Consider the following 16,871-nt stretch of genomic DNA (forward strand, 5'->3'; position numbering starts at 1 on the left):
CTTTTACGAGTTGAAAACTGAAAGTAGCTTTGAAAACTGAAAGTAGCTTTGATTGAGGCTATCTGCACTGAAGTCGCTGAGGACTAACCTTTATTCTGTGCTGATATAAACCAGAGTTGCTATTTATTGAGGGAATCTTGGCAAATGCTGTGTTCTTAGTTCTCATAATTCTGAGGGCTGAGTATTTGCCCTTGCCAGGGATATCATTGTATCTATCAGAAACAACATCTTCCACCTGCTTTGGGCCTGAAGCTTTCAGGTCTGGATGGGCTGGCAATACAGACTTCAGAGGCCAAAACCAACCAAGCAAACAAAAAATTGTGAGGTTTCTGGGATACTTGTAACAGAGGCTACAACCTTACATTGAAACAGGAAAGCCTTAAAAGAGCCAGGGATTTCTCATGGCCTCTGCAGGATACATGCTTTGAATCCTTAGAAATACTCAATACCTTATAGAGGCTTGTGGAACCTTCTGGGTTCTCAGTTCTTCTGCACACTAAATCAGAGGTATTTCAAGCCAGGCACCCAAAATCATCTTACACCTCAGATATCAGTCCTCACTTTTTTTTTTTTGGGTGGGCTAAATGAAATTTCAAATATTGTTTCCAATGTTTTCTCCCAGTGTTTCAGTTAATTATATTTTTCATTTAAAAAACATTATTTCTTTAATTAGTCATCAATGACTGATGCAAACTCTTGTTTGTGACCACTTAAACTAACTTGATGCTCATTGTGGAGAGTGATTTCATGGTTCTGTTTTCATGGTTTAAGTGATTGCATTGCAAAAATGATTCAGGAATAGGGCCTGGAGCAGAAATGGAATGTGATGAGCTGATATTTGGGAAATATATATTATGTACTTGTAATTTGAGGTAAAAAAAACAGGTGTGAGAATGTGCTGCAAGTACATAAGTACATAGGCCTCTGGGACTTTTTTTTTAGCTGTGCTTTGTGATGCTAAACTTACATAGAAAAGACTTTTCTAAAACCAAGTAAACAAAGTAAGTGCCAGGCCCTACTCCTTCAGTGTTAAACTTGCACAGATGAAGTACATCAGCAGAATTCACACACTAGCATCAGTTTGGTTACGTTGTTTTACAATATTTTTTAAATGATACAATTCATAAATCATTCCTGCTGTGATAGAATGAAAGGGCATCCAATTTGGTAAGATCATGTCAGGGCAGATGACTCTGTTGGTATATTCTATTGTGCTAGTGGAACCACAGACAATTCAGCTCTGGTCCCACAGCCTGTTTTAAATTGTTAATTCCATCTAGATGAGACATCTATCTGGATGAAGAGCATGCTTGCTGGATTGGGTTGATTCACCAGATTGTAAAAGTATATCATATTTGTCCTTCATATTCTCATGTCTAATCTAATTATTTCTACCAGTTATTGTTGGGATGTTTGATTTGTACTGCTTTGTGGTATTATACTCTGCGACACTCCAGCTGCATTAATAAATTCATTAATATCCATCTTTTAAAAATGCCAACAGAACAGAGAAGGAAGTTTTTCACAAAAAATCCATAGATAAATTGTCTTTCTATTTCTTGTGAATAGCACAATGATTTTTGCCACCTATCTTCTTGTCAATTTTAAATTTTAAATGCACTTAGGGAGCAGACATAACTAAACATCAGTGTGGTAATTTTTTATCTAGGTGATGCTATCTGACTCTGTTGAAAGTATGTACTTCACTTATGCAAACTATTTGTTATAGGTTGGGGTTTTTTGTTTTTAATTTAATTTTTATTCTTTCTGTCTCATACATTACAGCTGGTTGGAAAAATTCTGGTTTTCTCCTTTGGAAATACGCCGTTATTAAATAATTTTTAGTAACTTAATAAAAAGTCATATTTTCCCTGGAAAATGTCAGCAAAGGATCTGATGAACCTTTCTGTTCATACAAGCTGAGAGACTTAAAGTTATAGGTATTATGGTTGAGATAGGAACTTTTTTAGGTCTTTTAAAGCACAGTCAAAACTGTAAGATTCTCTCCCCTCTCTTTGTTTCCTTTTGTTTTCCACTAGTCAAGTAATTTGCACTGTTGCCGATTATTTTTGTCTTTTTTTAAAAAACTTTTTTATAAAAAACTTGTGTTTAAAAGCAAAGGATCGGTGCATCTTTTATTACACGGAACATTGCATAATATTTTTGTTATTAGTTTCCTATGTAAATTTGTCATTTTAAATCAACAGAGAGGAATTAGTTATGGCTTTCCATTGCTCTGTTTTCTGCCTGAAGTACAATATGCTTAGAGAAGTGTTTTACTTCAGACATAAACAGCCGAGCAGAAGTGTCAAACTCTAACAATTTACTGTGTACCACAGAGATGCTGATGAGATATCATACACTGATTTGGGTTGGAAGGGACCTTAAGGATCACCTAGTTTCAAACCCCCTGGCCAAGGCAGGGGCACCTCCTACCAGGTTGCTCCAAGTCCCATCCGACCTGGCCTTGAACACTTCCAAAGAGGGGGCAGCCATGACTTCTTTTGGCAGCCTGTTCCAGCGTCTCACCACCCCACAATAAAAGATTTCTTCCTAAAGCCTAACCTAATTCTACCCTCTTCCAGTCTAAAGACATTACCCCTTGTCCTATTGCTACACATCCTTGTGAAAAGTCCCTCCCCAGCTTTCCTGTAGCCCCACTTCAGGTACTGGAAGGCTTCTATAAGGTCACCCCAGAGCAAAATCACACCCAGTCCTGCAAACATGCTTTTAGATAGATGCCTCCTCTGGATGGAGGATCATCTCTTCCTGCAGGTATGATACAGCTTGCTGTTGTTTACATGAGATACTAAACATTTCTAACTCAGGTACTGGATTTTCTTAAAAACGGAGGTGTCCTTAGTTCTCACATGAGAGACTCCTTCCTCCCCATAAGAACATGGGAGGAGTGTTTCATGTAGTATCCCAGCTTATTAACTCTGGAAAAAAATGTTTTGGGCCTGTCACGGTTTACAAGGAGCAAAAAGTCTTATAAGGCAGCATTTTTGAGTGCTGCTGGTGAGTGCGTGGCATTGCGTGGCCCTGGACAGGGAAAGGGAAAACCCCTGGTGCATCACCTTTCATTTCTTTCCCAGCCGCTCCAGCTTGAAAGGGACAGCAAGGAGCGAGAGCGAGGAGTTTGAGAAGCTGAAGGAGAAGCAGCAGGAGGCCACGGCAGAGCTGGATGAACTGAAGAAAAGGCGGGAGGAGCGCCGGAAAATCCTGGAGGAAGAGGAGCAGAAGAAGAAACAGGAGGAGGCTGAGAGAAAAGCCAGAGAGGAAGTAAGTGTAAAATATGAAGTACTGGACTTTTTTTTAATTCTCTTGTTACTACCTAGCTTCCACTGGCCTTGCAGTAGCTGATAACAACTTTACAGTGCCTCATCACAGCCAGGTTTAGGCAAAAAAACTTCTTAGGCAAAAAATCTTTCTAAGCAAAAAAATTGGTGGGGCTTTGTTTAACAGAAGGGCAGAATGAGGCCATTGGAGAATGGCTCATAGGTGAGGAATGGGCATGGAATAGGGAAGGCAAGAGCAAGCCAAAGCATGCAGGCCAAAGCATGCTGCTTATTCTTGGATCTGACACTGCTATGTGGGGAATTGCTGTGACTTTGCTTCAAATTGCACCTATTACCTGGTCCCTCTGGGCCCTGTGCTCTTCTGGGCTTCCCTGTTTCTTAATGTCTTTCAGGAGATTGTATATAAACAGACCTTAATTTCAAATATGCTACACAGCATTAAAATCACCCTGTTTTATAACATTCAGATTTAACTCTAGGCATGCTATATTTGATACCAAGTGACCACATCCCATAGATGCATTAGTTTAGGACCTGAGGTAAAACACACAGTCATCCAGGGTAGGAAGGAACAGTTCTATCTTAAGGAAAGACAGGACCCTCATGAATGTCTTCATGAGTCAGGATTTCATCTGCAACAGTGGTGAATTTCTTCGTGATGATGCAAAATGTTGGGGGCAGTGTTATAGCGACAGAGATCTTAATTTATTCGGGGTCTCTTTTTGACATTACAAAAATTGAATTACAGAGCAGACGTCAAAATTCATCTGCTGCAGATGAGCAGGAATGCTGATGTTATATATAGTTAAAATGGGCTAGATCTCATTAGGAAGATATCCTTGTCTATTTAAATACTGAGTCCCCAAGCACATCTGTTTCCTTGTACTTTCTCTGCCAAGGGACCCTATGAATAGGATTTCCAAATCTCTGATGCATCATTTAGGAATCTTATTTGTTTGGAAAACAAATGATAGATGATAATAATAATAGCATTTGCCAGATGAATGCAAATTGCTTTGTAATACTCAGGATTTGTACAGTAGAACTCAATAGTGAGTTCTCAGATACTGAGAATAGAAAATACCTTGCTGTTTAGACTCTGTTTATCAGCTCTCACTGTGGTTGCTTATGAAGTAAAAAGTGTTATCTCTTTGGAGGTAAAACTGTAAGCATTTAATCTTCACTTTTTTTGGCAACTATTGATTTTTCCTTGTTGAAGTATTAACCTTGGCACAGCAAGTGCCAGAGTAGATGGGCAAGAGACCACTACAATTATAATACATAACCATAAAGAGACACTGAATCTGAGTTTTTTTATAAATGTGTTTTTTTCTCTTTTTACATGGCACTGTATGGCAATGAATCTGGTGACCTCACTGTCAGGAGACAGTAAAGCAGCACAGACTAGCTGTCTTCTTTGCTTTCTTAACACAGAGATGGATTAGCAATGATACATTGCTGGATTTCAGATGGGTCACTGAACTCTTTTGACTGCAATTAAAATCTGTTTTTAAAAAAAAATCGGTAAATGTTTGCATAACTGAAAAGCCCTGTAATATTAATATAGTTCCTGGAAGAATAAGACCATTCATATTTTTTTTAAGGAGGAAAAGAGGAGGATGAAAGAAGAAATTGAAAGGAGAAGGGCTGAAGCTGCTGAAAAACGTCAAAAAATGCCAGAAGACGGTGTATCTGAAGACAAGAAGCCATTTAAATGCTTCAGTCCTAAAGGGTCATCTCTCAAGGTAACCTCCCCACTCAGGTCTATGTAGTACATAAAAGGCAATGGGGGTTGCACCAAGGCAGTGGGGAAATACTTGAAATCAAACCTGGAACAATGCTCTGAATCAGACCTTAGCCTGAAACCTTAAGCTGGAAAACTTCATTTAATGGGACAGTTGAAAGTTAGAGACCCTTTCTAAAAGTAGAATCTACAGTGTTCTTGGTGATGAAAAATGTCAAATAAAGGATCTTTACTTCAAGAGAAAATTATTTTGGAAACTTAGAGCCATAATACTGTGTTGATTTCCGAATTAAATTTTTTGTGAACTGGGGTAGATAGAGATCAGAAGTGTTCTCTCTCTTTCCACATCCACAAGTACTTTCTTCTTTTGTCTTTATGCATATTCAGCATGATCATCATTAATTGAAACTACCTCATATGGGAGTTCTGGTTTATGTCTAATCCCCCTAGAAATAATATCTGGAAATACTGGGCTGGATTTAATTTTCTTACATGAGAGAAAAAACCCAAACCATTCTGTTGCTGAAGGAATTTCTAAGTGGTCTTCTGAGGCCTATATTATATTGCAACTCAGATAAATCAATTAAATGGCCTTTCAGCATGGAAGAGGAATCCTGGCCCCACTGAAATGATATGGAACTTTGTTTTGATATTCAGTCAAGTTGTTTTTTCAGCTCAAGCTCAAACTATGGATCTATTAATCGTTTTCAATTCTTTTCTTATTTTGTATCATTAGTCATTTAAGAATCCAAAATATTTGTAAAAAAAGGTCTCTTAGTGAGCACTAGGAGACATAAGAACCAGGTGGGAGGTTATCAGATAAAAACTTATAGAACCATGAAGAGGATCTCCATGGGATTAAGAACTGTATTTGGTGACAAACTGCATTTGGTCCAAATTACATCTCCATGCACAGAGCTGTACTTTAAACCAGTCTGGAGCTTCAATCCTATACTGGTTTGGGTCCAGTTCTAGCAAATACAGTGTATAAAAGCTTTCGACTGAACTTGCCTTTGACTTCTCAGACATATCTGAACCTGAACTACAAGGACAGAATTAGAATAATGTAACAGAATCATAGAATCATCATGTTTAGAAAAGATCTTCAAGATCATCAAGTCCAGCCATCAGTCCTACATTTAGTGTAACCACTAAATCATCTCTTGAAGTGCCACATCTACCCATTTTTTGAATACCCACAGGGTCAGCAACTCCATCACCTCCCTGGGCAACCTGTTCCAATGCATCACCACTCCTTTGGTGACAATTTTTTTCCTAATATCTAATTAATACCATTGTAAACAAAGTTTGCCAATTTTTTTGTCTTGCTGCTCTTATTGCTCCTTGTTCTTGCTTTTTTTGTTGTGGTTTTTTTGGGGTTTTTTTGTTTGTTTATTTGTTTGTTTGTTTTTTGTTTTTGTTTTTGGGGTTTTTTTTTTGTTTTTTTTTGTTTTTTTTTTTGGTTTGGTTTGGGTTTTTTGTTCGTTTTTTTGGGGGTTTTTTTTGTTTTTTTCAAAACACCATGTGAAAAGCAGACACTGCAAAAGTACAGCTTCTTCCCAGACCTCCTTGGAGGGATTTTTTTTCTTTCTGTTTATTGAGATGCCTTTTATGACATACATTTGGAGCTTCAGTTCACAGATGACTCAGAAGAGAGGAGATCACACTTGAAAACACATAATAGAAAGATACAGATCATAATACTGGGGAGAGTGGGAAAAAACACTGGATTTGGCAGAAGGTTAATAGCTTTCAGGGAACTTTTGGACTGATGCTACACTACTCTATTAAGTGTATTTTTAGAGGAAAACTGGAATTCTCCAAATGTTTTTAAGTATCCAAGGCCCAACTTTTTTTATGATGATAATTTCTGCCAGTTTTTATGGCTTGTTATGTAGAAGTTGTCTGTTACAAAAACTGGTATACACAACTCTGTACACATTTTTTCTCTTTCTCTGTTTTTCTCTCTGAGAAATTGGTAATACTGTACATATTCCAGTTTGGTTTCTGTGTGTGGCCAGAGCAGATATGTAATATTGTTGAGTATCACATCCTAAACCTTTTCTTGGCCTTCTGTGGTCAATAGCCAGGAAAAGAATAATCTCATTTTAATAACCTGATGTCAAATTTGATGTCAAACTCTAGTCTTTAGAAGAGAGTGCATTTTTTTGCCTTTCATTTGGACAGACTTCTCAGGCTGGTCTAACCAGGTTGGTACACAGCTTGCTTGTTGCCTGTTGTTCACCCTCCAAGTTATCTTTTGACTTGGAAAGCTTCTGGCATGTATTTTCTCGCTTGATTAAGGTATCATCTGGTTAAATGTGTAATGAGTCATATGAGGACCCCAAATGCACAAATGTGGGTGTTGGAATTAATAATAAAAATAAAGAGCCTTAATATTGAAGTACTGTGTGATACATAGGTACATCCCAACTTCCCCTAGCTCACAATCTGTCAAAACATATTTTTCTCTGTCTTAATCCTTCCTGACATGGTAGGTTTTTGGGAAGAAAAAGAAGTTCCTGATAGAGACTTAGATGAGGAAATTAGGGCATGCTATTTGCCTAGTGAACTACAAGAAAAAAAGGAAAAAAGTGAAATAAACTGAAAAGGAGTATGGTGTATAGCCCTCTTATGGACACTGTATTTATCCATCAGGCAGGCCATGAACTAGTATGACATGCAGACTCAGATTTGAGAGGCCAAGATGTGCAATGTATCCCAGTGTATTACATGGCTCATGGATGCACAAATATAAGTGTATGTATACTAACACAGACATAATATTCATACTTGCTTATAATTAGAAACAACTGCTGTGATAATCTACACAGGAACTCCAGTTCTTTTAACTGTTAAATTAAGTATTCTCCTGAAGCCTGAGACAGTACTTCAGCAGGCCTCCTGCTGCAGCATGTAGGGCATCAGTGACAGCATCAGTGCAGAGGAAGCAGGCAAAAATACAGGCCAAGTTCATCACTAAGGGACAGAAGCAGCTTGGATTTCTCAGAACCCTCTGTGGACCCTGTGGGCAGTAGCAGCAGTACCAAACCTCTGTTCCACCTTTGCCCACTCTTCTGTTTTGCTTTTAATTTTTTTATTATTTTTAATAAGGGTAAAGACTGGAACAACTTCTGGTGCTCTCCCATCCCTCTTTGGCTCATGCTTTCGCTTTAGTCCACACAAATGTCACTTCAATAGAAGAATGAGATTCCCTGCACAAGCTTTTTTAGTTTTCATTTTGAGGCAATTTCATTCCTCATGTTTTCTTTGGGAGGGTGTGTTCCTGATTTCTTGTAGAAGTATTTGCTAGGTTAATCAGGAGAGAAGAGTATATTTCAGAACTAAGTCTCCTCTTGGGGGTGAGATGCACCACTACAGAAATGCAGAAGCTGTTAGGCATTGAGGGGAGGAAGCAATGGCAGGAGGCTGGGAGCCTGAAATGTCTCCTGCCTTTGCAGAGAATGTCTCTTGGGGAAGCATGAGCTGGTGCAACAACCTGCACTCTCCTCAAGGCAATGCTGACTGCTAAGTTAGAAGATAGGACTTTTCAGGGTTTGAGGGCTGCTTTTGTTTTTTTTTTAATTTCCTTAAAGACTTGTCTTGTCCTATCTCATTGTTTCTCTCAGTACCTGACAGCTGAAGCAGTGACTGAAAAGAATTAGGCTCCACGAAATCAGTACTGCCTAGATGAGCTACTCTTGCAGCAGAGGGAAGATAGAATAATAAGAACAGGATCTGTGAAATTTGTTTTTTCCTCGTCCTTCATGCTGATAGCAGCACTCTGATCTGGCAGGTATTAACTGGAGTAACTTGGTGCACTCTGCACAGATGCTGCCGACAGCAGGAAAAAGCCTACCTGTGTCAAATGAAGTTGGAGTGTGTGAGCCACTCCAGAGGGATGGGAAGCCACTTTACTTCTAGTGACTACCACTCAGAATGGATTTCCACGTGGTTCTTCCACCTAAGCATTTTGTTGTCTAATCTAAGCTTTGGTAGTCAATAGAGAAAGCAAGAGCCACTCTTGGTGGATAAGAATCCCACCTTTCCTAGAGTGACGTGAATACCTCTCTACTGACTATAGAAGGAATGAAAATGAGTAATTTTAACCAAATGCTTAACTTTCAAGCAGCTGAAGTTAGGTAGGAGAAATGCAGCCTGAGATCCTATGTTCTTCATGGTCATGATTTAGAGGCTGAGAGTTTGATGCTTCAGAGTACATGTGTATTCTGTGTCAGAAGTTTTGAAAAGTACTCCACAGTGACAAAATGTAGTCCAAGCTATTTAACAAGACCTCACTGAAATGAATGTAGCAAAAGGATTATTCTTATTTCATGGTCTTAAATTGAGGAAATAACTTGCATTTTGTGCTAACCATCTTGCTTTGCCTATTTCTCTTACAGATCTATTTTGTAATACTGTTTACTGTATGTGCCCAAACATTTTAAATTCTTTGCATGGCATTTGTGTGGTGTGCAGTGGGTAAATGATCTTTAGATGTTTCTGTGCACTCTAAATGTATTTGACCTGTATGTTGAATACACTTGTATATACAGGTGTATTTGCTCTAAGTGTATTCAATCTGTGTTTCTGTTTCATGCATATTGTGCTTTAAGGCAGATGCTCTAGAAAAAAATCCTCATATAAATGTGCAGAAAATGTCTTATACATCCCAACAAGGCATATGCTTCCTTGGGAAAAGGACCATGTTTTTAGCTTTCTAGCTCTGCTTTCCTGTTTCAATTATTTTCTGGTTTGCCTCCTCGCTCCTGTTCTGAAGAATCCCTGATTTATTCCTGATACCACAGCAGGTGCTCTAAGAACTGCTGTTTCCAGTGGCCCCATGTCTTTTTACTACAGTCCCAAGAATCCATGTCCACCTTCCCCTCAACCTATCCTCCTCTTAAACCAGTAACTACTGATGCCAAGGTTTCCCTGCTGTGTAGAAACATTTTCCTGCACACAGGAAGACTATAAAAGGAGTCTACTGTTAGCATCTTCTGAGCATCTTAAAAAATCTTGCCCTTCTGTAAAATTTTAAGTGGAGCCTTCATTCATCTGAACTGGAAGATGCTGCTAAGGAATTTCTAGACGAGTACCTTGAGACCTGGTTTTTTGGTATAGTCCTTGTTCTTTGTCCATGCTACAGGTCAGGGTTTCACTGCTGCAGCTGAGGACTTACCTGCTCATGCAGAGCATGGGAGAAACCAGTTTCTCCTGTGGGTATAAACTCCTAATTCTGTCTCGTTGCTGGTTATGACCCCAGAAACCAGCACTGTGGGAAACTCTTCTGTCTGTACCATAACTGAGGAGAGGTCTTAAGTTACCATCGTAGATATGTTTAGTTACATTTAATTAGGTAATTTACTTGCTTGTTTTATGGCAATGACAACTGTATTTCCTCTGGCTGAAACTAAGTCCTGAAATGTCCAGGCAGAGGAAGAGCCGAGGCCCCAGACCCGTGGGGGTGTGGGTGTCTCTTCAGCTCCTGCCTGGGGTATTGCTGCCATCTTGTGACTACTGTGGGTTGAAACACTCGGTACACACCGAGCAAAGCCCATCCTTCCACTCGGAGCTGTATTTGCATCATATGTTGGCAACTAAAACTGCTGATGTAAACGACTCTGTAAATTGTGTACCTGATTTTTTTGGCTCTTTAGAGGTGCCTTTGAGCTGGACTGATGTTAGCTGGAGCTCCTCCAATGAGCTTGTTTGGCAAATTCTGCACTGAAGTGAACTGCCCAATTTTTTTGCTTGTATGGGCCTGAGAAATAAAACATTTGTGCCCTTTGCTGGGACTGCTGTGAGCTTCAGTAGCTTTTTAGCCGGGATGCTCAGGGCACTGACAGGAGCCATTTAAGGGAATGGCTGTCATTGCCATGTTTTAAAGGTATCAGTGCCACAGCAGTAACCTGAAAATGAACAACCTATACTGAGATCAGGCAATCCCCAGGAATCCGTCCAGGCTGATTAATAGTAATTTTTAGCACCTGGAGCTGCTTGTGTATATTTTGCTCTTAAGAGAAACTGTTAAGCCTGGGACAAGAAGTGGAACAATACAATGTGGAAGAGACGTGAGGAAGTTGATAAAAGTATTTCAGAACACAGATACATGCACACCATTGTGAAAAGATTAAAAATGTTACTCCAGGATGGAGTTGTCTTCAAATTACTGGGAGATTTGGAATAAGTTTTATGTGACCTTCATGATTCTTTTTCCCTGGAAACATTACAATATTTTCCTACACACAGAGTAGAAAATAATGATGAAATGTAAGATACCAGTTTGTATAATAACAGCTGATAGATATCGACTGAGCAATGACCCTGTTGAATATGAGCAGAGGAAAGTCTGATAGGTTTTTTTTTTTTTTAGCTAAAATTAAAATGCCAATATCCTGCAAAAACATGCATGAGATAGAGTATATGGCTAAGCTCCAGACCTGGCATAGTCCATGCCTCAGCTGTGAAAAACTTTATTAAAAGTGTTGTCTGTCTTAAAAGATACCTTATAAGATATCTTATGTTGGAAATAGGAAGAAATTTGACATAGATTTTTTTAGTGCCCACCCCCTTCATATAATAAGCTTCTCCCCTTTTCTGCTTTCTATATTGTTGATTTATTTTCTTGTTACAAATGAGGCATTGGATAAATATGGAGAATGCAAATATAAATGTGGAAAATATGTCTTATGACATATGTCATATGACCCTTATGAACCTGTAGGATGAGAGGCTCCTAACTACAAAACCTGTGTGTGTGTGTCTGGTGATTTCTGTTGGAATGCATGTCTTTCAGATTGACCTTTTGACACTTAAAATTACATTTTGGCCCAGCCTTGTACAGGCTGACTTTCTATTAACTCTAAACTTATAATTTTTGTTTCTCTCTTTTCTAGATAGAGGAGCGAGCAGAATTTTTGAACAAATCCGCTCAGAAGAGGTAAAGCAATAAAACAGGAGGTTCAGTCAAAAGAGCAGTGTTTAATCACAAGGAATAATAATTTCTTTCCCACTTTTTTCTGCTTCCCACAGTGGTATGAAACCCACCCATACGACAGCAGTTGTCTCAAAGATTGACAGTAGACTTGAACAATACACCAGTGCAATTGAGGTGAGTGAATTCCAGTTCATGGTGGCTCTGATTATTAATGGCTTTCAGGACATTAATCAGTCTGCGTTGTTCTGTTCAAGAACTGCAGGGGGTTTTGTTCACAAGCTCTTTTTTAATGGAAATTCAAGAACAAAATCTTTGAGGCACACCTATAAACAGCAGCTAGATACATATTGAAACAAAAATTCAGACTTGTCTCTTCCCTTACATTTATTCTGTCTTCTTTCTAGGCTTGGAGTAGCTCTTGAAGGACTCAGTCAGCATCTCTTGAGCGACAGTCCCATCCTTTTCTTGGTGACACTGCTATTAGCAGAGAGCTGAATAAGTCACCCTGAGCAAAGCTGATTCAGCAGCTTATTTGGGAGACCCAGGAACTGGGCCTGTGTTTCTGGCTGCCACTTCAGTGTGAAGTCCCTTGGCAAAGAAAGACACACTTTAGTGAACTAGGGAGTTAAGTTGTGACAAAGAGAAAACAGAATCCAAATGCAGAATTTGACCAAGGTGATTTTTACAAGGAGTGGCTTAATAATGTGCCTTGAAGTCAGAATTGATAGCTTTTTCTTTTCATAGTCAAAGGAAAAATAATTTTTTGGGGTTTGGTTTGGTTTTCTTGGTTTTTTTGTTGTTTTGGAGGGGGGGAGTTAGCTTTTTTTGTAAATCAGTGAGTATAGGCAACATGAAAGCTCCTGGTTAACAGCTCAGGCCAACCTCAGTAGGTTACTAACTGTAATGGGAATAGATTAATATAAAAAGGGATATTATCTTGATAGGTGATTAAAGTCTAGCACTTATTCTTTCCCTGCTAGATTTTTTTTGTCCTCTTATTAACAAAGAGAATCAAAGCATGGTATTCTAATGAAGCAGTAATTAGGTAGACTTTCTTATCATTTAACTTACCGTAATTAAAGATCAATTAGCCAAAGAAAGCTTTTTTCTGTGTCTGTTCTCCATTTAACCCTTCTGCCAGGAAGCAGAAGTGCTGGGAAGTTTTATATTGTGAGTCATTTCCCAATGAAAAAAGCACATACAGGACACTGCTGAAGGTTCAGACTTGCCTCTAGCACCTATATTGAGGTTCAGACTTACCTCTAGCACCTTTGTTGAGCTGAAGATAGCTCAACCCCCTCCACTAAAGATGAATATCAACATGATACTTCCCATATCATCAATAGTAGGAGCTTACAGCTTCTGTCCTTCTGCTTCACTCTGCACCTTTTCTGGATGAGACATAGCCACTGTAGAGTGACCAAAGGCTTTAATTTGGCACTAAGTCTTCATGTTAAACTCCATAAAGAGAGTGGATAGGTAGGATCTACAGTTCTGTCTGTCATAAGGAATTTGTATAACAGTGAAATCAGGGTTTATCAGACCATAAACATTGGACCAGCCCACCTACCCACCCATCAGCTTATATTAGATTTTCCTGTATATTCAGAAGGGCCATTCTAAGGTCCTGAGTCTTTTTGCTCCATTTATATATTAAAAAACAAACCAGGCAGTTTTGGTCCAATGTTTTTGGTAACCAGGAAAAAATAAAAACAAAAAACCAACCAACACTGCCAAAAAAGCTCCAGTCCTCCAATCATCCACTCTTAAAAAAAATCCACTGCATTCCAAATATACTGTAATTGCTGAAATGTATCTCTAGAATCCACTGTGTTGTGAGGTTATGTTACCTGGGCCAAATGGAACACAGTCTGCTGACTCTGCCTCTGCATAAGGATTTCCTTACCTGTGTCCCTGAATGAGCCATGCTTACAGGATGCAGGCACTGAGACTTGAAATAGGACAAATGAAATCCTTGGAGCAGTTGTGTGCAGAGCTGTGGTTTGCCATGAGCTTTAGAAGTGGAACAAAAGCAAAAATCTAAGTGACTGCAGTTTTCACAGCTGGTCATGTCAAGGGTGCAACTGCAAATCAAAAGGGAGAGAGCCCCAGTGACATCTCTTGATCTGGGTGCTCCTTTCCATCTTTGCACAATAACTGCTAGAATCACTGACAGCTGCTCCATTCCCTGGCACTGCCCCAAATTCAAACCACCCTGCAACTCCAGCTCTTAATGCCAAACACCCCAATTCTCACCCCAATTCTTCTGCAGGGCACAAAGACTTCAAGACCAGCTAAGCCAGCACCCTCTGACCTTCATGTTCCAGCTGAGGGTGTCCGTAACATCAAGAGTATGTGGGAGAAAGGGAATGTTTTTTCATCACCCTCTGGGACAGGAACACCAAATAGGGTATGTATTTAATTTTATATAGTGATTATGTAGAATTATGTTATGGAGCTGACTTTGCCATTCATGCTCCTGTGAATAAGCCTTCTTGCTCCTGTTGACATCACTGGTGAAGGATCCCAAAGGATCCTGAGGTCCTCAGAAACCCACATAATAGTTTGGCTGCAATATTGAGTATAATGGAAGAATTTAGTGACATACTGAGCTAAGTTATGAGACATTCCAAAGCTACATCAGATATCTTAGACAAATATATTTGAGTAGTTGAAGCAGAATACAAAGGAATTCTTTGTGTTGTGAAAGATTCATTTAGGGGGTAGAGGAGGATTAAATATACAAGATAATGGTGATGTTTTATATATCTGTAATGCATAGAAACATTTGTGAGACCTTTATCCTTTTAAGATAAATCCTTAAGGTGACATTTCCCCTCTATAAATTTATGCTAGTTGATGAGCATCCATCATAGCCAAAAAGCTGAGCCACGAGTTGAAAGGGGTTATTACAGATAGCCATGAAATTTCAGTAATTTTTTCCAACCTTTTAAAGATTTATTTTAATGATTTAAGTTTTAAAATATTTGACTCCTCTATTTTGTGCTTTTTTGAAGTATTTTAGCTTAACAAAACAAAAATGTAGACTTAAGACTGTTGTCTCTTCTTTTATCCTAAAGATTTTTTTTTCCCCTTGGAGTCTGGGGTTATGAGAGGAACAGCAGGTCTATGTATAACATTTATTTGTGAGTTACCATTACAGTAGAAATTATTTTGTCAGCCCATATTTATCAATAATGTAAACAAGAAGGTAGTAGTACTGTGTAGTTTATAGTGACAATATCTTTAAAGCCCATAGGATGACTTGGCCATAGTCTCAGTGAGGACCTCTATATTAAACTCAGGCTTGACTTTGTTTTTAAATCTAAACCATGGAAAACATAGCAAAAGCTATTCTGAAAGTCTTCTGATTATATTTTATTATTATTCTGCAGGAAACTGCTGGACTGAAGGTTGGTGTCTCCAGTCGTATCAATGAGTGGTTAACCAAAACCCCAGAGAGCAACAGATCACCTGCTCCAAAACCTTCTGTAAGTAAGCCTGCAATAACCATCTCTTCACTAGGTGTGTTCTTTCCTGGGGCAGAGGTAGGGAAGGTGCTTCCTCAAGCATCTGATGGCCTTTGGAAGACATTTGCTCCATGTCTCTGAGCATGGAAGCTCAGAGAGGCCCTCTGGCTGCTGGCTCCAGGGTACTCAGAAAAAGTTCTCACCCTAAAACAGAGGTTTTTTGAAAAGACTGCTCAAGGAAGTTCTTCCCCTCTATAAGAGGCCTATGAAAAGCCTGCCATTAATTCAGATATTACCAGCCAGAGACCTTGGATTTTACAGGCCCTTGGCTTGTAAAATTTTGTTTAAAAACAAATACAACTTAAATACTTCAATGCTTTAAGAGTCTAAATGTGATTTCTACTGAAGGCTCTTTAGCATGCCTGTTACTTCAGTAAGAATAAGAGCAGAAAGTGTGGGAAGCAGCAGTGTGGATGTGGAAAGGAGCAGAAACCAGGTAATTGTGGGGTGGGATGAATTGAGGGTTAGGGATGAAGCATGGGAGCTGAAGGTGTCCAGACTGCTAAATGGCAGGGCATCAGCACTCATGGTGGAGTGTTGGGTTTAGGATTTTATTAATGAACTGGTTTCTGCCCATGTCCTTGTGTAGTGTTTTTCTGCCAGTCCACTTACCCTTTACAAAAGATGCAGCCTGATGAATGCTTTCTCAGTTCACACCCCTATTTGTCTCAAAGAAGAGTTTGAAATTTGCAGTGTTTTCCCTAGTAGTAGCTACACGGAGATCATGTCCTTATGGACATGAATAGAAAAAAAAAAATCATTGTGATCACTTTATTTAAACACAACCACTGAACACTAGCACAGAATCTGCCTCCAGATTTTCCTCTCTTTCTTCTAGGTTGCATCTTTTGGATAATGTAAAACTAACCTCCTGTTTTCCCCTCAGCCAACTGTTTCTATCTATGTCTTCATTTCCCTCTTTCTCAATAGATTGTTCTTTCTTCTTTCAATCTCTGTGCTTGAAGGAACCTGCCCTCCTCCTGTTCTTCTTCTTTGGGGGTCTATTTGCTAAAGTGGTCAGGTAAACCTGTTTATAATTGACTATGGAGAGTGATATACTTGTGTAATGTGTGATTTTTGTTTTATGGAAATATAGAATATCTTAGTTAGCAAATCACTTTAATTATTTTACCTAATTTGTTTGGTTTTTTTCTGTCAGGCTAGTGACTGGTACATGATAAGGTTTTAAAGGATGAAAAGGAAGTTCAAATGGATATAAGGGACTACAGTGTGAAATCCTGAAACCTCTATTAGAGAATGCAGAGAAGGATCTGCTTTTCTGTTATATTTGAAGTCCAGCTCTATATTTTTATATTATTAATTAACTAATTTCGTTCTGACAAAAAATAATTGAGACA

General features: G+C 38.9%; 2 protein-coding genes across 9 annotated transcripts in view; one reads left to right on the forward strand and one right to left on the reverse strand.

The window, feature by feature from the left end:
- LOC139791136 (aldo-keto reductase family 1 member B1-like) overlaps positions 1–16,871 on the reverse strand; it is a 369,405-nt gene that overhangs the window by 338,056 nt on the left and 14,478 nt on the right. The window lies entirely within an intron of this gene.
- CALD1 (caldesmon 1) overlaps positions 1–16,871 on the forward strand; it is a 192,413-nt gene that overhangs the window by 171,569 nt on the left and 3,973 nt on the right. For all 7 annotated transcript variants that reach the window (XM_071732965.1, XM_071732967.1, XM_071732970.1 and 4 more), the window contains 6 exons: positions 3,096–3,282; positions 4,904–5,044; positions 11,943–11,986; positions 12,079–12,157; positions 14,256–14,393; positions 15,379–15,474. In XM_071732965.1, the coding sequence (XP_071589066.1) occupies positions 3,096–3,282; positions 4,904–5,044; positions 11,943–11,986; positions 12,079–12,157; positions 14,256–14,393; positions 15,379–15,474 (685 nt within the window). The remainder of the gene's footprint in view (positions 1–3,095; positions 3,283–4,903; positions 5,045–11,942; positions 11,987–12,078; positions 12,158–14,255; positions 14,394–15,378; positions 15,475–16,871) is intronic.

The sequence above is a fragment of the Heliangelus exortis genome, chromosome 1, assembly GCF_036169615.1.
Source record: "Heliangelus exortis chromosome 1, bHelExo1.hap1, whole genome shotgun sequence".
Lineage (NCBI taxonomy): Eukaryota > Metazoa > Chordata > Aves > Apodiformes > Trochilidae > Heliangelus > Heliangelus exortis.